At 38.1% G+C, this 23,993-nt stretch overlaps 1 protein-coding gene across 13 annotated transcripts in view; it reads left to right on the forward strand.

Moving 5' to 3' along the window:
- LOC113535549 (transcription factor 4) overlaps positions 1-23,993 on the forward strand; it is a 158,050-nt gene that overhangs the window by 125,569 nt on the left and 8,488 nt on the right. For 12 of the 13 annotated variants that reach the window (XM_026928930.3, XM_026928935.3, XM_026928931.3 and 9 more), the window contains 9 exons: positions 2,075-2,180; positions 3,433-3,566; positions 4,426-4,561; positions 7,466-7,536; positions 9,092-9,170; positions 11,055-11,131; positions 11,802-12,023; positions 19,439-19,571; positions 22,506-22,656. In XM_026928930.3, coding sequence (XP_026784731.1) covers positions 2,075-2,180; positions 3,433-3,566; positions 4,426-4,561; positions 7,466-7,536; positions 9,092-9,170; positions 11,055-11,131; positions 11,802-12,023; positions 19,439-19,571; positions 22,506-22,656 — 1,109 coding nt within the window. The remainder of the gene's footprint in view (positions 1-2,074; positions 2,181-3,432; positions 3,567-4,425; positions 4,562-7,465; positions 7,537-9,091; positions 9,171-11,054; positions 11,132-11,801; positions 12,024-19,438; positions 19,572-22,505; positions 22,657-23,993) is intronic. The other variant, XM_026928932.3, reaches the window with a different exon arrangement.

Here is a 23,993-nt window from a genome sequence, read left to right on the forward strand (position 1 = left end):
CTATTGGCAAATTACCAAATTGGGGAAATTGGGAAGTGCTCTCAGGGCTCTCCGATGTCAAACTGTCAGATAGTGGTGCTGGGCTGACTCTGTTCCTCGCTCGATTCGATATCCCATTCGACTGAAGTCCAACGTCAGATTCATGCCTAACTAAGACACACCTCTGTTTTCTTGAACTGTCTGAATATGGCTTACATCTTGAATATTGATGTGCCTAATTTCTGTATGAACTCAGTATGTGCACATAACTCTGAATATTTGTATAGTTTGAGTATTTGTGTAGAATAAGCACTACCTAGACACTCTCATGGTTTGCATTTGCTTTTGCTTGCCCTGGAGCTGCAACCTGGTTGGTCAGGTGGCAAAAAATGTTCATGCATCACTTATGACTTTTCTGAAAATAATGAATAAAAATGAAAAATAAAAATGCTGGCAGTAGAGTGTGTGTGTGTGTGTGGGTGCGTGTGTGTGTGTGTGAATCTTTTTTGTCGGTTTCATCTGTTTTCCAGAGACCCGTGTCTGGAGTGTGTTAGTGGTGTGTGCAAGCCCTGCACAGGTGCACTGGGGCTGTGTGTGTGTGTGTGTGTGTGTGTGCTGTGGGGGTGGATGCTGTGGGAGATGGAGGGATGAGAGAGAGATGGAGAGATGGAGGAAGGAGTGGAGCAGTTTCGTGACTGACTGCACACATTCCAAAACATCTGCTCCTGATCACAGGGACACACACACACACACACACACACACACACTGTTTCTCTCACTGAGCTCCAGGGTTGTGTGTGTTTTTGATCTCAGTTATTAAGGGGTTAATGGGCTGCCACCTCAGAAGTGTGTGTGTGTGTGAAGTAGGGATGAAAGAATGAGCATGGCATCATTAGACACAGACCAGATGGATGAACACACTAACACCGGCAAATAAGTAACCTTCTGCTTTGCCTTCACCCCATTCTTAATTTCCTTTTTCCTCACATCCGGTTCTCTATTTCCATTTGACTCTCGCACTGTTTGTGTTTGCAGTTTCATAAACAGGTGCATGTGTGTGGGGACAGTACAGGAAGAAACACACACACACACACTGATATCATTAGGTCTGAATAGCATTAGTACCTGCAGTGTTAGAACATTATAAATGTATTTTAATTATGTGTATGCTAAATTCTTCCTGTATGGATCTGATTTATGGATGTATGTGTGTGTGTTTGTGTGTGTTTGCGTGTGTTTGCGTGCATGTGCTATATAAGTAGGTCAGTCAACATCCTCCTGTTTTTATGAGCTTGACAAAAGTCTCTTTATTCTCCCGTCTCTCTCCCACGGTGTCCCCCCCCCTCCTCCCCCACCCAATGCCTGATGTCATTTACAGACATCGGAATGTGTGTGTGTGTGTCCACGTGTGTGTGTGTGTGTGTGTGTGTGTGTGTGTGTGTGCGTGTGTGTGTGTGTGTGTGCGTGCGTGTGCGTGTGCAAGGTGCTTCGTGGGAAAGGAAGAACTCCAGCTGGGCTTTAGTTTCTACGTTTCAATAAAACTCCTTGAGCCCTTAATGCTTTGTGTTAACCCCTGGAGTGTGTGACATGGAGCCTGAAACACACTCAGTCACACACATCCACACACTCGTGCACATACACTCCCTCTCTCTTTTTTCTCTTTCTTGACTGTCTTTCTGTCTTTCTCAGTGAGTACTATACTTAGATCTCTTCATAATGGTGTTCATTCATTGTTAGCATTATTGGATTGCAATGTTCTGTGTGTGAGTGTGTGAGAGAGGGATACAGCGGGAGAGTGTGACACCATGCTGGCTAGTTTCGTTGCCTTTTTGTTGATTTTTTGTTTTTTTGTCAACAGTTGTGGCAATTTGTTTTATTCCTGAGGTAAAATTATAATTTTTAAAATCATTTATGATATAGTTCCTTTTTGTCTTATTATTTACAGTTCTCATTATTTAGAGTTCTCATTATGCAATGCAACAAGTTACAGGACATGAAGTTTTCCATCCTCTAAGTTTCACTCTTAGAATATCGTGCAAACTGTGTTTTGTGCTTGAATAAATATTGATGCTTCGATGTATGCTTTTTTCTGTAGGTATACGCACCGCCTGCCAGCACTGCAGATTATAACCGAGACTCGCCGGGTTATCCAAGCTCTAAAGCACCCAGTGGCAGCTTCCCCACCTCCTTTTTTATGCCAGGTACCATACACACACACATACAAAGCACACACATATTATATCTAAATATTCTTCATGTGGAACTTTCTGCACCGCAATTTCACCTGGATACCCTAAAGACTTCTCACAGATTCTCAGCTTCCTGCTTCAGTGGACGAGGCTTAAGGCTACATTATATGGTGCAATATACATAAAGTATAATGCATATCGCATAGTATGAGATGATGCCAATGATGTCTTGGTCAAATTTTGTGGCAGACAGTGTGATATCAGTTATATTGACGTATTTCTGACACTGACAAAGATTTGTTTGTCGGCCATCATTGGTTGCAAATTGCCTGCTGATGAGCACATCATATTATGCAATCGAAGACCACAAAATTGAACTAAACCAGAGAATTCATTCAGGCAAAAATTATACACAGTAAAGCAGTCTTTACCTAGATAACATAGACTTATAAAGTCTGTCCTGTGCTCATTGTTCCTTTTACATGTTACTTACAGTATACTCATACTGAACATTCAATATGTGTTCAACACATTTAGGACTGTATCTATTTTAATGATTTATAATCCCACTATCCAGTGTCCCTCAGTTGAAGGTCTCTTTTGAGTCTGGTTCCTCTTCCTTATGTCATCAAGGGGAGATTTTATTTGCCACTGTCACTACTGATTTGCTTATATTCAGTATCTACATATTGTATTGAATTGAATTAAATATTATACATTAGAGATCCTGCAGTAAGACTGTGATGAAATAACCATTCAGCGAAAAATTGAATGGTTCATCTGTCAGAATGGCCACTATTTCTGTTAATTTATTAAAGTAATGAAATTTACATATTTGCATTTCATTTTCTCATTTTGGTATATGTTTTTAGACAAAAACAACTTTCATTTGAATACAAATGAGCTGATCTGATCTCTGTTCACTTAGTATTGCACAGAACCTCAACTTACCGAGTAACTGCTTGTTTTCATGTAATAAAAGTTAGGCCAAGCAAAAAACGAAAAGAAAAAAAACAGTCTTATTTTCCTCACATTACTGCACTGTTAGAAAAAGGCGATTTCCAGGGTTCTTCAATGGGTTCTTTGTGTATTTAAGGGTTCTAGTTTGGTTTAGAGCTCTATACAGAATTCTGGTGGATTCCCCACAGTGGCTTCTTTCCCTAAGTGTGTAGCCTATATTTGTGCCAACATTCTGTTTCCGCAGTAATACCGGTGCAAGCAACATAAATGACTGGAATTGATCACGATTCTCTCTCTCTATCAGATGGCCATCACAGTACAGACCCATGGAGCTCCTCCAGTGGTATGAATCAGGCAGGTTACAGTGGCATGCTGGGAAATTCCTCCCATGGCCCTCAGAGCAGCAGCTACTGTGGCCTGCACCCACACGAGAGACTTGTAAGTTATTACACACTTGTTCATGCTTTATTACATGCCTATCAATGTGTAATACATACCTATTACAGTTTTATTACACATTCATTAATCTTTACTTAACATAGCTAGATAGATAGTTTGTTGATCTATTGAATTAAATTGTAACAACAGCCAAGTGCATGAATGTATGAACTGAGCACATTCAATGCAAATAGAATGATTTAGTAAAGAATAAATGCGTTTATTTAGAAATGTAATGGACTTTTATGTCCAGAAGATCATAACCAGTCACTGTTATTTCTTCCTGTTCAATATTATACCTGTTCCTGTCTTTGGTATGTGTGTGTGTGTCTATATATATATATATATATATATATATATATATATATATATATATATATATATATATATATATATATAAAATAAAAATAGTACAACAATTAAATTACAGTTAAATTTTATTTAGACTTTTCTTGGTTTGATTTTAATTACCATGATTACACCATTTTCTTTATAGATATTCAGAATTGTCATCTTTTTTTCCAGTTGGCCATATGGTTTTTGTTTGTTTGTTCTTTTTTTAACAATTTAGCTAGAGAGTAGAACATTATTTCAGGTTTCGTCTTAGGCAGATGCTCGGATGACAGTCATCTTACTGCAACCACTGATAGGATAGGGAGATAAAACTTATTCCTAATATCTCCACCTGTAGATAAAGACAGTTTCTCAGTTTTAGTTATAAAGCAGTGTATTTGTGGCATGAATTGGAAAATTCTACAAAAACACATAATTAACCATAAACAAAGTTGTCTAAATGTCGGAACATGTGAAAGAAAGTAATTAGCAACCATTGGTAACATCGTCTGGTGTTCTTCCTCAGAGTTACCCATCACACTCCTCGGCTGAGATTAATCCCAGTCTTCCTCCGATGTCCACTTTCCATCGCAACAATGGCACAAATCACTACAGCGCCGCCTCCTGCACAGCGACCACAAATGGAACAGACAGCATTATGGGTAAGATTATAGTTTCAGCTTTAAAAGCATAGTCAAATAATACACAAATGGAACAGACAGCATTATGTGGGGTGACATTGATGTCTGGGATTCCGGGCGATCTCAAGTAGATGGATACTGATAATCAAGACTTAAGATAGGTTTGGAGGGAGAACTGCATGCATTGGATAAGAATTGGATAAGAAAATTCTGTTCAGCAGAAGGGAGTTCCATGAACTTGGAAGAATGGCAGATAGGACTGTTGCTGTGAATGAGGAATGTTTGCACTGTCTCATTGGTGTGAGAGAAAATATGGAGTGTAAAAGTGTGATGTGAGTCAATAAATAGACATGATTACTAATCAGGTTTTGATGTTGTGTGATGATAAGATACAGCTGTGCAACCTTTGGTTATGACAAAAATAAACATAATTTCTTTTAGATCTGTCCGTGATGCCTTTACGCTTATTAAAGAAAAACAGAGTATAAAACAGACAGTTGGACAGTTCATGATTCTGGTTTATTTTTTTAAAGGATTTTTGTGAGAGGACATGCTGAAATAATATTACGAACATGAATTCTGGTGTGTTATGTGAGCATTCTTCATGCAATATTGCTATTTCCTGTAACGTCAGCAATAGATGCTACATCTCCTTACTGTGTGTGTGTGTGTGTGTGTGTGCGCGTGTGAGACAAAGAGAAAGGGTTTTTTAAAAAAGAAGCATGTCATGATTGAGAGTTCAGTATCAGGTCACACTAAGCTACAGTATAACTGATTCCAAATTTGCCCATCTGGATGGAGGGGCTGAAAAAAAGACGCATGTTTACTTTTTATCAAACACATATGGACAGAGACCAGTTTCATGTTTATTGTGTAATGAAGCACAAGTCAGTATTATTTATCCTAATTTGAAATATAGTGCCAAAATTACAGCATTCCAACAATTAACATTTACTGATCCAGAACATCCGAATTTCCTTTTACAAACCAACCTGATCAGAGTTGAAGTATTTCGGGTGAGTGAAGGTAATTGGATTTGAAATGAATTATGTTATTAAGGCCTCAGGCACTAACCGTGCCCTTCACTCCAAACTTAGCTTCTAATAATTTTACATGCTAGATCTAATAGTGTCACTACTAATAAATAAGTGCTGCATTTATGGCTCAGTGTGCAGCAAATAAAGAGCTATCAGTAAATGCTGTCCAACATACCCTGTTTTGAACTTTTCCTGCCATGCTGTTCCAGTTAAGGCCACATCTTTCCAGCTCTTTGATGATGTCTTTTCTCCAACTGTTCCTCAGTCTGTCCCTCCTTCTTTTCCCTGTGGGTTTCAAGTTAAGTCCTGGGTTGTGATGTTATCATCAGATTTCCTCAATGTATGCCCAGTACAGCTCCCTGTCCGCCTTACAATCTGTTGAATTATACAGGAACTTAACTAGACAACTGCCATAGCTGTATTTGAAATTTTATATTTATATTAATCCTTCTGTCAGGCCTGGACAACATGTCTGAGTACATTCTTGTAACTTTTGCAAGTCATTAAATACCAGTGTTTTATATTTTCTCTATATCTATTCACCATATAGCACCATGTGACAGGGTGACTGTGCAGCATGAAAAAAATGATTAAGAACATGACTTTGTATTGCATTATCCACCATGAATGCACACACAAAAATATAGAAAAATAAATTAGCGTAAATGATTTTATGTCATTTCAGCTCAGCTATCCAAAAGCTTACATTTAAGCATCTGTACATTTACATATGTTTATGCTTTAAAACATATTATGATAAACAGTAAGGTTAGTAAAGATTTTTCATTGAGAAACAAAGAAAAATGTACCAGTATTTTATGACATGGAGAAGAGCTGCTCAACATTCATGATTTCTTATTTTCAGGGAACAGGCAGTTGCACTGTACAATGAAATTCTTTGCACTTCTATTAAAAGTATCATTTTATACTTTTGTGTAAATTAAAAATGGTCATTGTTTAAGAAAAATTAATTTTTATATAAATTCTAACCATATTTTTATACTTACATATAAATAATTTTATACCAAAAAACTTGTCTATTTTGGACTGCATAAGGCTTTCTCATACTGAAAAATTTATAAGTATATATGTGTATAATGTTTGTGTTTTTTTTTGTTTTGTCTTGTGTGTGTGTATGTGTGTGTGTGTGTGTGTGTGTGTGGATGCATGGGTGTTCATATGTTCCACATTAGTGACTGCAGGTGTGTTGCTAATCACGTTTACAGAGATTTTATGGGTTTTAACTTGTTGGACTTTTTTCTTTAGTTAACTTCAAGCTGAGGTGTGTGTGTGTGTGTGTGTGAATGAGTATTATATGAAGTAAAGGGTAGAGTTGGAGAAACAAGGTCAAATTTCAGCCTCTCACACACACACACACACACACACATATATACCAGGCTGAACAGGCTGTGGGAAAAGAAGGAACACTTGCCAAATCATGAGGATGTAAAAATGTTCGTTTGAAGTAAAGTGAAAGCTGAAAATTGTGGAGGAACATACATTAAATAAAGAGAACATTATATTCATTATATACATAAATGTACATATGCAGTACATTTAACCTTTATATGTGGTTTGTTTGGCCAGTGAACACAGCAATCATATCTGAGTGCTGTACACAACAGCTGGTCTAGGAACGCTGGCGATAGAGGTGGTTTCACACTGAATTGGAGTGACCCCTAACTGTGGTTTGATTGAATTGTGACAATACAGTTTAATACCTGATTTGATCCCAGTACAAGAAGTGAATAAATCATGTTTAAAGATATTTTTGATGTACAAGCTAAACACTAAACTGATGTGCAAGATGCAGACAGACAATGCTGGAGTGGCAGGCAATGGATATAATAGCGTGAAAGCATTCTAACTCTTTTTTTTTTTTTTCAAGCTAATCGAGCGCCAAGTGGAGCAGGAAGCAGCTCACAGACTGGAGATGCATTAGGAAAGGCCCTGGCTTCGGTGAGTGGCTAAACACAGACACTGAACACACACACATACACCAAATCGCTCACCTGTTTGAGACAGAATCCTAAACAAATATATACTGTGAGCGAAGATGTTATATATTATTTAAAATACTATTTAAAATATATCACATTGAAGATGTGATATATTATTTAAAATATCGTTAGCACCACTAATAAGTAGGCTTTGTAAATGAGAATCACCGTTATCAGAGTAATAGATAATGATGTTCAAAATGTGTTTGAATTGTCTCCTTAAAATCAGGATTAGTATGCACTTACAAAACCTGTGCAATATATAGGCTACATAAACACCATGACAATTGTCTCACTAGCATTAGTCCAAAATATACAACATATTCACTATACAGGACAGAGTTTGTTGTTAAATGCCATCGTGCACTGTGTGTGTGCTGGATGTTCTTCACTACACTTTAAAACACAAGTGCCAAATAGCAAATTTTCAGAATAGTCCACGAGGGTCTTTTTTTTTTCCTCCTGTATTACATCATGCATACACTGTATTTTTGGGCGTGTTAAAATGGTGCTCCTGAAATAATGCTTTCAACATGGCAAGGTGAACATATACCATTGCCAAGTTCTGAGAACACTGTTGCTAAGCAACTGGGAAATTCGGACACATAGCGTAAGCTAGCTAATCACAGAGACTGCTGATTTAGCTAGCTAGTACATAAATAGTCTTTTATACAGACATTGAATAGGCATAGTGACAGTGGAAATGTAAATATCAGCATTTCCACCAGATGCTATAATGAGAAGCAGCTCAAAGCTACCTGAAACTTCTTCTGAAGTAGTTAATAAAACAAGTTTGTTAGATACAGCAAGCACACATACATACACATACACACATACACACACATACACTTTGCACTTACCATAGATATAATACAGCATGATGGATTATGGGTCATGTGATGTTAACATCTCACTGCAGATTCATCTTTCACTTTTATATCCACACTAATCAGTATGTGTTCTTAGCTCATTAGCTAACATTAGGAGCCAGTGTTCACCTGTCATTGTGTGTGTGTGTGTCTGGATAATTGATAAGTCATTAATTATGTGTTTAATTTTGTGTATGAAGTATAGTATAGACTGCTCAGTGTGACTGTGGTGTGTGTGTGTGTGTGCACATGTATGTGTGTAAACATTTCTCTTTACATATACTTGACGTCAGCATTTCAGAGAAAACGAATTGGAAAATACTGGGAACACACACATTCTGAAACATTAATACACAGATTAAAAAGCTCATGAATTAATTAACTGGCACTCACGGCCAGGGGCAGGCACACACACACACTCTCTCTCTCACACACACACACACACACACACACACACAAACACAAACACAACATCAATGGCTCACTAATTCCTGGATTAATCCTCCTCAGGAGGCTGTAGTGGATGTTTAACATTAATATGCATGCTAAGATTTTGTGTGTGTGTGTCTGTGTACGTGTGTGTGTGTGCGTGAATGTGTATGTCTGTGTTCTTATTTGTCATGGATATGTGTGTTGTCATTACAGATCTACTCTCCTGATCACACCAACAACAGTTTCTCCTCAAACCCCTCGACCCCAGTGGGATCTCCACCCTCACTCACAGGTAAGTGTGTGTGTTTTTAAATGAAATAGGTTGAGGCTAAATGTCAAATCAGGTTAATAATATTCAAATGTTATATTTTACTTCCTTCACAGCAGGCGTTACATCTACACACATTGCAGACAGAATTAGTTATATTTTATATTTTTGCACATTCCAGATTGATAAAGAGCTTATTCTAATGTGGTCAAATCCGAGTCATGTTTTGATTTACAGTTCGATTCTTGTTTGTTATCCAGGTGAAAGAATATATCAGTCAGTTTCCAATCATTCAACTGATTGGAGCTTGATTAACTAATAACTAATTCCATTCGATTTTTTCAACACTACTACAGTTGAGTAGAAAGGTTTGCATTAGTGCACAACTATATGCTGAGATGAGTGAAATAAATGACATTTTCTGAACTAATTTTCTTTGTCCATTTGTATAATGTCTGTTAAAACGGTACCAGATGTTATACATTTGCTTCTTCAGATCAGGTCTGAAGACAGAGAGGGTAATAGCAAAAAAAAAAAAAATCATTTTTTCTCTTGATTTTGCTTTGTGTTGCAAAGAAAAGACAACAGGCCAAATTTAATTTTGAACTTTTTATTTTTCATCTATTTTTGTATTGCAGGATAGATTTGTTTTCCCAGAAATCATGGGGGAGGCAAACTTTTGCATTCAGCTGTACATTGTGTGTGTGTGTGTGTGTGTGTGTGTGTTAACATTTCCCCGCTTCCCATGATTTCTCAACGCTGCAATAATAGAGTCGTTGAAAGTGTTTCGCATGTTAAAACCCTTGAGGAAAACATATACAGGAGGAGTGAGATAGATAAGGAAAGGGAAGAGGGAGAAAGAGAGAAAGTAGGAGAGAGAAAGAGGAATAGAGAGACAAAAGAAGAGAACGAGAAGCAGCTGTTTGCACCAACGCTGAATTTGGCATGCAAACAAGATGGCCGCCAAACTCTGTGCCAAGATTTTCTGCTCCACTCATCAGGTCTGAAAGATGGCTCAATGGCGACCTGTTTCCCAGCAACTCCCTCTCAGGCTCTCTCTTTTCCTATCTCTCTGTCTCTCTCTTTATCTTCTCTCTCCCTCTCTCTCTGTCTCACACACACACACACACAGATCCAGCTGTTGTGCCCCCTCCTCTGTGCCAATTACTGTTTTCTGCAACTGCAGATGTGGACTTCGCCTGCTGCTACTGTGTGTGTATGTGTGTGCATGCGTGTGTGTGTGTGTGTGTGTGTGAGAGAGAGAGAGAGAGAGAGAGAGAGAGAGAGAGAGAGAATGAGTACGCTGCCAAAGAAACCTGCAAAACAGCAGAATTGTAATTTATTTATAAGTGTATATTAGTACAGTTAGAAATGTTTCTAAGAAGTCATGCAAAAGAAAATGTCAATAATTGTATGTTGCTGTCATTTTGAATATTCTATAGAGCTTTATCATCATCACAAGAATGTTGGCGGACACACACAGAGAGTCAGAGAGACTGGAACACACACTCTATGTCGTCATTCATACCAAACCTGTTCCTGTCACCTTTTATCACATAGACTCTGTGTCCATATGCCAGCTTTAACACCTCAGCCAAATTCAAACACTTTTAGTCATTTTTATTTTAATTATTTTTTTATTGTTTATTCTGTAAATGCAACTGAGAGGGTAGTAGAATTAGAGATTTTATACGCATAAAATTCACTAAAGATTATCCGCACGTTTCAAGAAATAGTTAACTAGAGCCAAACCTTGAATAATTAGATAAAGATGTGATTTATGCCTTCTTCATTATTGCTTATTATATATTACCAAAATAATTACTGTGTAATCTGTAATAATAGTATTAAAATAACAAATGTTTCCGCTCTATATATGTATATATCTCTCTCTCTTCCTCCATATAGCTGCAAGTTCAGCTGTTTGGTCCAGAAATGGTCAAGGAGCCTCATCCCCAAACTACGAGCCTCCGATTCACTCACTGGTAAGACAGTTCACTTCACAGAACTTGTGTTTGTTGACCTACATTCATGGTGACAAGCCAGGCAAGCGGGTTCCAAGTGTGGCCATGCTTAAATTAAAGTTTTAAGGTAAAAATACACCTGTTTAAATGTCATTAAAATACAACAAGAATATACTGGTTGACAGTATACACTATAACTCACTTAGTAAGGTGATTGTTATTCATTTAGCTGTGTGAAATGGTGCACTATGTAGGTTCTGCAATGGCAAGGTGTTATACCCTATGTGGTAAGTACATACAGTGAATAGGAAGCCATGTAGAATTGGGCATCTGTGAGTATATATATGAAAGAGTGAAAGATAGTGCCAATTGGGAATAAAAATAAAAACAAAAAACTGGGCCTGCTCAGCATTTTGTACATACCACAGAGCATGGTAGGATGCTAATGGCTTAACTGTGTCATGCAGTACATGTGTCTGGAAGCATCTGCACCCCACTAATTCATTCAGGTTTTTTCTTTAATGTGACACCCGTCTGTATATGTATGTATCACCTTTACTATGAGACAACTCAAAGCTTTACTTGCAACAAAAACAGTATGAGAAAGCAATTAGTAACAGACTGAACATCATAGAATGAATGATATAATCTCTCTCTCTCTCTTTCTCTCTCTCTCATTTGATCTCTGTAGCAGAATCGTATAGAGGATCGTCTGGAGAGACTGGATGATGCGATTCACGTCCTTCAGAGGCACGCGGTTGGCCACGGTGACCTGCACGGCCTCATCACGCCATCACACACACACTCACATTCACACACACACTCGCACTCACACACCCACAACGGAGCCATGGGCACCCTGAGCACCAGCTACGGCACCGGCCTGCTCCCATCCAACAGACACTCACTCATGGTAAGAGCTCACAACCGCTCTGTGTGTAGGCGTGCATACTCGCACACTATCAGTGTCTCTCTGAAAGTGAAGTTTTAGAGAGAAAGGCAAAGATGGACAGATTTAGAGACAAGATGAAGGAAAGAAAGCTGAAACATACACACTGCCAGGGCAGTACGCAGAACATGAGGCCTGAATATTACCATGTGTGTGAAAATGGTTCAGTAATCCAAACAAGCTCTTTATCTCTATCTGTCTCTCTGTCTTTCTCGTTCTTTTTTATTTCTCTCTAATTTTTTTCTGTTTCTTTTTTTTCTCTCTTTGCCTTTATATCTTTCCACTTGTAACTGTTTCATTGCTCCTATTTTGCTCTCTCTATTTTAAATTTGATTTATTTTTTCATCCACCCTGTAATCCTTCCTCCTTCCCTTTCCTTCTCCAACCTCTCTCTTCTCAGTTGCTCATTTTTTCCATTTTCATATTGACTGCTGAACTGGTATTTGAATCAGCTGTGTATTTTTCCCCCTGTACTCTCTGTATCTGGACATTTGGACTTGGATCTTGGCATGAGGGATTGTGGGTAAATCTTGAGGATGATTGGATGCTGAAACCATGGCCATCATGTGACCACTGCACATCACTAACACCCAACAGACCAAAACTAAATACAGGAAATGACAGAGACACAAACAGAGTGGGGTGGAACAAAGGAAAAATGAACGAAGGGTGGGAAAGAGAGAAAGATTGAATGGTGGAAGAAGGAGAGACAGATGAAGAGACCAAAGGAAAGAGAAGCAGAGAGAAAGAATGAGGGAGAGCGAGAAAGTAGAAGACTTGAAAGAAAAACATCAAGGCAGATTCTGGTAATGTCTCCCATATTTAAGTTTGGTTTTGATTCTTGAAACAAGTCATAAAAGCTTTCGGCAAGCTTTGAGAACAAAGGATGAGAGAGGGAGAGAGAGAGAGAGAGAGAGCACTCCACGTCCACTTCAGCACTACCTCAGAAAGACACATACACACGCTCTGTTCCAGAAAAACAAACATAGCCTTGCCTTTGTACAAACACTCGCTAAGACAGGAGGGCCCTAAAAAGTATGGTTGTTTGTTATTGTTTCCCTGTGTGCTTGTACATGCATGCATGTTTGTGTGTGTGTGTGTGCATGTCAATTGAACACACCTGCTATGAGAACCCTGACAGAAGAGAGTTAAGCATGAGTCACAATGTTCAGTTACGACACTCTCAAGCACATGAAGTAAGTGTGTGTGTGCGTGTGTGTGTGTGCGCAAGTCAATTGAACACACCTGGTATGAGAACCCTGACAGAAAACAGTTAAGCATGAGTCACTATGTTCAGTTACGGCACCATCAAGCACATGAAGTAAGTGTGTGTGTGTGTGTATGTGTTTTCTCTTCATATCTGTAAACAATTGTTTTCCTTTATGTACTCCACTCTAACCTACATAAACACACTTCCGAGCCCTTACCTGACTGCTCTTAATTTATCTAGCCATTAATTTAAGGAGTAGTACAGAAACACCGTTCAGGAGAATTATTTTCTTTTTTATAAGAAAGGTTAGTATTTTTCTGTTTAACACGTGAGTTCAGTTAATGATGCTCATGATGTAACACAAGAAGTTTAAAAAAATGGTGGGGTCCTTATATTCTACATCTGTTTAATGCAGGGTGGAGTTACACATATTCCCTCAGAGTCACCGTCTGTGTGTGTATGAAGGAAAGAGAGAAAGATTGAGATGGGCCAATATAAGAAATCCTAGCGCCGTACAGAGCTGGAAGTGTGCATACAGTGCAACAGCCCTGATTGACTTCAACAATGATAGTGTTATTGTTAGGTACATTTGTTTTTGTTCTTTTTTATTTACTATATTTATAGAAAATTTCTTTGTCATTTCAGTGCTTTGGCAATACTGTAACACTGTAATACTGTCTTGCCAATAAGGTATGATAAAGAACTGAATTGAATTCAATTAAACTGAATTGAGAGAAAGCAAGGAATATTTTGGCAAAAATAAAGGTTATTATTTTAGAGAAATAGAGGTTGCTTTTTTAAATATTAATTTGGTTTTTACACAAAAATACATACTACACAAAAAAGTATTAGAAATTAGAAAAGTATTCAACTATTAGAAATATTCAGCCTCTCTCTCAGTCTCTGTGTGTTGCTGTCTCTCTGCATCTCTCTATCTCACTTTCTCATGACATTCCTTTTTTGTTTCTAGCTTGCTTACTTCCATCCTCATCTCTTGCTTTTTGTTTTCTCACTTTCTCTCTCCTCAGCTTTCCTTCTCTCTGTCTGCATACTTAGCTCTTTTTCTGTCCCTCTGTTATGCTCTCTCTCATCTCTCTCTCTCTCTCTCTCTCTCTGTCTTTCTCTCTCTGTCTTTCTTTTTCTCTCTCTATGTATCTCTCTCTCCCCTCTAAAGAAACAGCTGTTTCATGTTTCTCTGCATGGTTGGAGACCCTGAGGTCATCAGCCAGCAGGTGCTCGCATGATGGAGAGATGGAGAAAGAGGAGTTTGGAGGGGGGTGTTCAGGGTTGAAGATTTATGTTTTCCTTCCAGTTTAAGGGGAAGGAATGCCATAGTACACACACTCATATACACACACACACACACACACACTGTGCATTGGAGTGTATAGTACAATTTAGAGTTCTTATGTACAGAATAATCAAGTAGTTTTAGTTTTCACTTGATGTCTCTCTCACCTCTGTGTAAAGGTTTAAAATACACTTTGAGACTCTCACCAATACATACACACTCACAAGCATGTTATTGGATGCGCAGAGATGCAGAGCATTTCTTTTCCTGAACTTTCCACTCACACGCTCCCATGATGAATTAGGAGACACACACTGACACACCAGTACATACACCGATTTATATCAGCTGTGTTTGTGTTGTCAGATTTTTCATTTTGCACACAGACACACACATGGCTACTGCACTTTTGCTGCTAGGTGATGTATCATGTGCTAATCTTTAAACACTCTTTGGGCTAATCTGTATTAGAGAGAAGAGCTTTTTGTTGTAAGCAGGTTAAAGGGCTGGTCGTAAGCTTCACACACTCAGATGTGAGTATTAGTACTTCCTAATCGCTCTGTAATGCTCATTAAAAGGCTCTCTTTTTGGAATAAATGCCTAAGCTGGTTAAAATCGTCTTCAGAGAACAAATTACAGACAAATCCCATCTGAAGTATTTTAAAGCTTTAAAACCTTTTTTTGTCTGTATCATTTATGTCCTTCTGTCTCTGTTGCACTGTATAGAGACACATAGCGAGATGCAACAGTGTTAAACTGAATACTGTTAAATTGTGCTCGGCACTTTAAAAGGCAAATACGCTGACCAGATTTTTCAAATTGTCCACATGGGTTTGTGTAGTGCTGGTTTCTTTTAACATTTGAAAGATTTGTATGGTCAAATTCCAGAAAAAGAGAAAATGAACAGACTAATCTGCATTGTAATCTCCCCAGCGTACTTATTGTTATGAATAACTGGTGACATTAAACAAAAAGGAGCACATTAGAAACAGATCTCTCACTGTCTCTTTCCCTTTTCCTCAGTCTGTTGTTCTCGTTCTCTCTCCTTCGCTCACCTCAACGCCTGTGTTAGATCTAATAGTCACCTCTTTCTGTTTCTGTTTGCCTCCAGAGATGAGCAGATCAACAGCTGTGGAGAAAGAATGAGAGATTGGGTGTGTGTATGTGTGTATGAAATCATGGGAACGCTATGTTGAGAGCTGGGCGCAGCTGGAACAGAGCGAGAGACACACTGACAGATAGCAGAACACACTGCCTTCAGCGCAGGAATAGACAGAAAAATGCACCCAAATTTGTTTGATTTTAATATATTTATTTAGAATGTTGCGGAATTTAATACAGTCCTAAAACACAGGAGTTATTTAACCAAAAAAAAAAAAAATGAAATGTGGACATTGTTATTTGAACGTGTGAAAGTTCATGTACTCAATTCAGTGGGTGTTTCTCACACACACACAAACATATATGCAGAGAGGGAGCTACTGATGGTTCCTGTGAAAGGAAGTCTGATTGTTCCGGTATATTGAGTTCTAGCTCAGCTGTTCATCGCGCCTTAATCTGGGGATGCTGAAAGCTGTTAACATTTACATTTTCTCACACACACACACACACACACACTTTACACACACAATCATCATCGCTCAGGAGTTTAAACTTTCTTTAACAAAAGGCCAGGAATATAATTCTCTACATTAACACATTCATTAACACAACTATCAGGCTATATATATATATATATATATATATACTGTGTACTTAAATATAACAGTCATTAAAATAATTAAAGAGTTTTACTATTATTCTCCTCTTTTTGTATTTTTCTAAGCTACAAAGGTTTTTACAAATGTTAATAATCTCCTGAGATAAAAATCTAATAATACACATGCACTGTGTTCCCACTGTGTGTGACACTATAATACACTATAATAGTGATTTTATTGCCCTCAGACTAACCTGTTAATCACATTTACATTATTAACATTCTTATGAAGCACTATATGTACCCTCTACAACTTTTTCAAAGTGTCATGAATGTGCTATTAGTAACAACACGCTAATAACTAATGGATATGGATTTTTAAAAAATGACAGTAACAGTATCTCAGTCAGTCGTGATGATAATTGTTGGTTGTTGTTTTCTCTTCCACATAAAGAGAAAGTTGCATAAAACTTCCAATATCATCTTGTATTTTGATGTAAGCCTTTCAAATATTCTCCAGCATTGCTTTATAAAATATTTATGCTTATTAATGTGTTATAACGGCACTGTGGCGGTACAAAGTGTTCCTGCTTTAGTTTTAGGCATAACATTAATTAGCAGCATTAATAATTATGTCTATGGAAGGTCCTCACAAGGAAAGTACGCGCGCGCACGTGTGTGTGTGTGTGTGTGTGTGTACATGCTCACATGCTGAAAGATGCTGTCAGTGGGAGGCCTGGTCTCCATCTCTCATTTCATGCACACAAACGGTGTGTGAAAGAGCTCGTTGGTGTGTGATCATTCCAGCCCACGGCGGTCACGGCTAACCACTAATTAGCTCAGCTGGGGGGAAGTGAAGGTTCGAAGGGCTCAAATTCCCACAGAAAAGAAAGTTATGATTTATTTTCCAAACGGGTGCGAATCACTACATCTTTGTTACTTTTGGTAACACACACACATGCATACACTCATGTACACATTGTACAAACATAAATAAATGAGACCATGCAGTTCTCAAGAAGAGAGTGAGGTGTATTGTCAGCTTTGGGAAAACCACTGAGAGTGTGAGATGGGAAATGTGTGTAAAATGTTGAAAGGATGCCAAAAACAGTTTTGCTTATTAGCGCCAATTTTGATAAAGTTTACTTCCTTTCGATACATTGTTTAAACACCTACGTGTTTAAATTAATGAGGCCAGCCTGTGATTGGTCAGAGAGCTTAATAGGAATACAGCAGCATGTCTGTGATTGGTCAGAGAGCTTAATAGGAATACAGCAGCATGTCTGTGATTGGTCAGAGAGCTTAACAGGAATGCAGCAGCATGTCTGTGATTGGTCAGAGAGCTTAACAGGAATGCAGCAGCATGTCTGTGATTGGTCAGAGAGCTTAAAAAGAATACAGCAGCATGTCTATGATTGGTCAGAGAGCTTAATAGGAATACAGCAGCATGTCTGTGATTGGTCAGAGAGCTTAACAGGAATGCAGCAGCATGTCTATGATTGGTCAGAGAGCTTAATAGGAATACAGCAGCATGTCTGTGATTGGTCAGAGAGCTTAATAGGAATGCAGCAGCATGTCTGTGATTGGTCAGAGTGTATAATAGGAATACAGCAGCATGTCTATGATTGGTCAGAGTGCTTAATAGGAATGCAGCAGCATGTCTATGATTGGTCAGAGAGCTTAATAGGAATATAGCAGCATGTTCAGTAGGAATACAGGGGTCAGTTATACCATTTTGATAGATAGTTATATTTGAAACATTACATGTTTAGTATTTTGTGTGCATAATAAATGAAATACATTTTTGTGACAGTTTCAGAGGACGAAAGTGAGGGATAAATAACTGTATTCTATATTCTTTTATTAGGGTGTGTAATTTTAATAATGGCACCTCAGTGAGTTTACAATATCATTGTAAACCACACAATATAGGAACACCTAAAAGAAAGGGAGAATAAAAAAGAAAGAGAGATTATAATAGCACAATGTTAAGTTTAGGAGTGGAGATCACTTATAACATGAGCACGGAATCTGTCCAACTTTCACAACATCATCATTTATTTCAGTATCTGCTTCTGCTTTTTTTACTCTCTTCACTCTCTTCAACTATATAAGATCTGAACAAATAGAAAAGGTTTTTTTGTTGTTGTTGTTTTTGTTTTGTTGGGGTTTTTTTTTGTTTGTTTGTTTGTTTTTTTATGGGGTTTTGTTTTGTTTTTCTTTTTTTTTTTTATTCCAGGTGTTTCCAGTCTCTCGCTTGCTTCTCTCCTTCTCCATTTTGCTTGGTGATGAACAGTGGCACATGTGGCAGAGGTGCAGTGGGAGAGCATCTCCCTCATCATTATTCTAAATGACTTTACTTTTTAAATATAAAACCCTTTATTAAATATGTATGCCAAGAGCTTCTATCTGCAGCCAGGAGGATGCCATTTTACATTTGGGGCTTTCGGCATGATGAAAGAGCGGCATTGGGGGGGGGTTAAAAACAAACACAGACTTGGAGAGAGTGAACACTCCTCTTTCTCTTGCTCTCTGTTATATTCCCTGCAAAGCCAGCGACATTTTCTGATATTTGCATCGAGCCAGTGACATCCCAGAGTTTCACTGTCAAAGGCTTAACAGGAATTACAGCGAGAGAGAGAGAGAGAGAGAGAGAGAGAGAGATGGCTGATTCCCTAAAACAAAAGCAGAAAGAGAGAGGGAGAGAGATGGGGGGGAAATGTGTGCCAAATCACAATTCCTGCCGGATCAGATGAACGTGTCGGGGGAATTAGGAAGCTCACAATTAAGCATATGGGCATTAAGATAATTGTCAGTTGTGTTGGCGGCCATGATAGAGGACAGATGGACGTGAAGCGCTGCTCAGCATCGTGGGACATCACTTTGGATTTTACCTGCCTGAGCAGCTCCTCTGTGTGTGTTTGTCACTGGTGTGTGTGTGTGTGTGTGTATGTGTGTGTGTCTCCCCTAAGATACACAGGGGTAGGGCGCCCTCTTTAGGGCATTGTCACTGTGAAATTTTGCAAAGTTTTTTTACTTGTGCACACTGATCAACAACTGAATGTAGATTTATTCGTTTAAAAATATATATTAATACACAATGCATAAATTAATTTATATTGATTACAATATAGTTTATATTGATTGATACTAAAAACTCACTCTGTCTCTCTCTGTAGGTGGGGTCTCATCGTGAGGAGGGAGTAGGGTTGCGTAGTGCTCACTCCATTGTGCCCAATCAAGTGCCCGTTCCTCAGCTGCCAGTTCAGTCTGCCACCTCACCAGAGCTCAATCAGCCTGATCCGTACAGGGGTGAGAATCCACACACACACACACACACACAAATGTTACAACTGCTATGGGAGACAAGCTGAATAGTGAACAGATCAAGGGGTTTAACAACAGTCAAACATATTAAACATGCAGTATATTTAACCACACAAACACACACGCACACACACTATTCCCAATCCACTAAAGAAAAGGAGTAATTATGACCCAGTGAAAACACCAAAGCTGGAAATCTATAAAAGATTAAATTAAATTGATTGTATATGAGCGAGGCAGTGAGGCATGAGATTTGGCCTTGTTGGAAGGAGTTAACACTTCCTTTTTTGAAAAAAAGAAGAAAAAATAGCAAGTCCTTGGCAAGCCTTTGGGCCGCGGCGGCCCAAGCCAAGGGCTTAATGAGGTGTTAAGAGCTATAAAATAAAATTTAAAATAAAAGTAAACGTAGCAGCGAGTCGTAAGAGAGAAGGAGACAAGAGCAGCATAAATAACACACTGCTGCTTTAGCAAAACACACACTTTATGAATAGAGCGCTGCAAAACCACTGCGGTTTGGCTTTGTCCCTTTAATAAGTAGGGTTTTTATCCACCTGTTTCTATTCTCATAAAGCATGTGTGTGCTTATGCCCCATAGCTGAGTGAATTGGGGGAGCAGGCACAGAACAGCGATAGGAGGATTCTAGAGCACATGTTAATATACTTATTCTTCTCTTCACTAAGCAGAGAAAAGAAAGAGAGAGAGAGACAGTAAGGATTAAGTTATTTACCACATTGTCTCTCTCTTTATGCTGAACATCCACGCTCCGGCTGCTCTCTACAATGTGTGTACTACAGTTTAGCCTCCCACCTCTCAGCAAGAGAGAGGAATTTACCGGCCAATTTCGATGCCTGTTTTAATTCCCAGTATTGGCATTAGTTCCGACTGAGGTCATTTCCTGGTAGCGGAGAGAATTGTGGGCTTGGTTGAATGTTGCAGGTCCTAACCAGAACACACAGCCCAGGCATGGTGTGGAGAAGAGAAATCAATTAGAGCCTCATATGGCCAGAGAGAGAGAAAGACTTCACTCCACAATCACTCGTTTGTTTTTCCGCCTCCTTTTCTCCTCCCTATCAGCTCACTCCAGCTGCTAGGAACCAAACTAGCCCTCCTACTCTTCTTTGTCTCTATTTCTCTCCTTATGTCGTTCTTTTCGTCCCTGAGTCACTCACAACTCAGTTAAATTGCAGCTAACATTGTTGACCTGCCATGTACAATATTGTCAAAGCACAGAAATGTAAGTTTCAAATTCAAGTTTCAAAAGTTATGCCAGTTAAAGATTATTAACATTATTAACAAACATTAGAAGAGTGAGAAGAAAAGTGACCAAACCAATAAGTCATCACTTATATGTAAGTGCACAGCAGAAGTGTTTCAAAATCTGCATGATGGTATACCAGGATAAGGAAATCTGAGAAACAAAAATAATCAAAGATGCAAAGTGGCGTTACTGTTTCCACCCCAAATAAGAGTTTTATTCTCCTTATACCACAGTAATTTGCCACTAATTACAATTTTTCTTTTGTTAATGAACATTATATATTTTAACCATTTATAGTTACATTTAATCCACAAGAGAAGTTAGTTTCTGTTATCAACACCTACAAAAGTATTTCCTTCACCAGCTTGTAATATTGCTGGGAACCTGGAAAGTGTAAACTCCTCAGTCACTCTGAACACTCTCCCATGTCGAAAAACCTTCTGATTATTACAAAGAGCTGACACTGGAGACTCCTTCCATAAATGTTAAATGAACATATCATTTATCAACGATTAGACATTTTTCTTTGTTAAATAACATGTTCTTTTAATATGTTTATTATTAGGCTTAGATTATGTAGAGCGTCCACTGTACAATTCCCTGTGAATGAGCTGTTACTGTAGGAATGATAACGTATTAAAACTAGCGCAGTATAAACTAGTGATTTTTTTTTTCATTACAGGCGGCAGGTTGTTGCAGGTGTCAGATTGTTGTTGGTGTTCTTTTTGGTGTTTTTGTTATTACTTGTCTTCAAATGTTCAATTTAAATCACTGCAGATACTAGTCCCTGTCTTTGTCACTTTCTCACTTCATCCCCCTCTTTCCTCTTTTTCTCTCTCTCAAAATCAATGTACCCCCTCTGTCCCTCTCTCTCTTTTCCATCCTTCTTCATGTCTCTCTCTTCCAGTGTGTTGTAGAGACAGTGTGAGATGCACACAGACACTGGCAGAGTTGTTGAACAATGAGGGCAGTGTTCCTCTTTTAGACTGGAGTAAAAGAGTATGTGAGTCAGGGGTGGGGTTGGGTCTATAGGCCTTTTGTACCCCATGGGGATTGGACGTCCTCTCAAAAATCTGTCGCACAAATAGATGCACACACAAGCAAAAACACCTCAAGCATACATGCACTTAATAGTGCCATTTTGCTGACATGCACTATCATGCAGAATGTGTATAACAGAATATATACTGTCTAAATACATTTTAAAAAACATCCTTTCATTGCTTACTCACATGGGATTTGCTCTTTAGATTTTGACCTTGAGTACAATGAAGCGCAGTTTCTAGCATTCCTAAAATGACCTTAAATGCTGATTTTCACTCAAATTAGTAACACATTTCCTTCAGTGGATACTACATAGTGAACAAACACTGCTGGTTATGGGGCAATATTTATTTCAGCAGTTAAAAACCAGAATACAACCTTTCCTGTTAACATGTCAGAGGAAACTTAGTGATTAAAAATAATCATTTTCCATTTTCTCAGGTTTTATTCTTGGATAATCATCAAATCATTTTATTTTGAGACTTATCCTGAAAAATAACTGATAAAAAGGTCCCGCTAATCATAACATAATGAACAGTGTAATTTTTTAACTTTTAAGATGAATGTTGTTTATTTCTCTCTCTCTCTCTCTCTCTCTCTCTCTCTCTCTCTGCAGCGCTCTCCAGTGGACTGCAGGGCCAGAGCACATCTTCAGTGAGCTCAGACATAAAATCGGAGGATGAGGGAGATGAGAACCTGCAGGACAGCAAACCTTTGGATACCAAGAAGGAAGACATGGACAGCAAGGAGCTGAAAGCTATAGAGAGGTCGAGATCTAGGTACTCTGTTTAAGCTGAGCGCTCGCTTCATTTAATTCCTTCACTGGATTTTGATGAAGTGACCCTCATGTTGTGCGAGACAGCTAAACGCAAAGAGAGTAGAACTATCACAAAGGGAAAGCTCAGATTTGTCCTGTGAACATTTGTTCAAACCTCTTATGCATAATTTGTCACATAAATGCAGTAAAGTCAAAGTCCACTATCAAAAACCTTTTATTTCATTAGTTGTCAAACATTTTCAGTACATTTTTGCCAAAATAAGTCCCAAACTGTATGTTCATACTGACAAAAAGCAATGAGGACAGTAATGCTTAGAGCTTAAATGTTATTACCATGATACAATATCATGTCTTAGTCTTTAAGAAACAACAGCAATTTACACTTTGTAACCATTTGACTGAAATGTATAGACATTTGACTAAAAAAATAGGCAAAATGCTTGTGAATGCAATGTTCAAGCTATGCATTAAACTCATAAGCATTTCACAGACAGATAAAAAAATTGAAATAACATTTATTTATATAATATTTATCAAATCTATAACACAACCAAGTTTTGGTAGTGGACTCAGACTGCTGTACACACATTTAATTATTTTATCAAAGGCCTGAAAGTCCAAAATACACTATGAAATTTATTTAGTATAGTATAACACAACACAGTGTATTTTCTCAAACACACACGTGCACACACACAGACATTCTCGCTGAGTTATTCCCAGTTTGTCCCGGTGTTGAGCCGGGTTTTAGCTGTCTCTCACACATCAGAGTAGGGTAGATAGAATCCCAAAAATATTCCCAAACACCTCCAGGATAAACTCCCCATGTGCAACAAAATGGAGTTTGTAGCTTTTCACCTGGACTCTTCAGTTTGATTGACACAAATCTGAATCTGACAGTTAGTATTTCATTTGCCTTTTTTTGTTTGTTTGTTTTGTTGTGTTTTGGGTTTTTATTTTTCAATTTATGTTGAGGTGTTTTTTATTATGTGACTTGACTTAATGTTGGTACAGTATCACACTTTAAAATGATTACACTGATGGTAATAGAGATAATAATAATAAACTTTAAATGATAAACCTTTACACCCTGGTATGAAAGTATGAGGATGCTTTCACATATGCAGTATATAGTGTGTTTTAACTCAACCTGATTTGGCTCTGCGACAAATCTTTATCCGAGTGTGTGTCATTTTCCCATCACAGAGCTCTACCCAAGAAACGTAGTTGGTGACTTGATTGACAGAAGTAGTGAAATACTACTCATATTCATAAAATAATTTTGAAATTAAACCAAGTGCCATATTTGTCTTTCTTGACTGTACT

This window comes from Pangasianodon hypophthalmus, chromosome 15, assembly GCF_027358585.1.
Source record: "Pangasianodon hypophthalmus isolate fPanHyp1 chromosome 15, fPanHyp1.pri, whole genome shotgun sequence".
Taxonomy (NCBI): Eukaryota; Metazoa; Chordata; class Actinopteri; order Siluriformes; family Pangasiidae; genus Pangasianodon; species Pangasianodon hypophthalmus.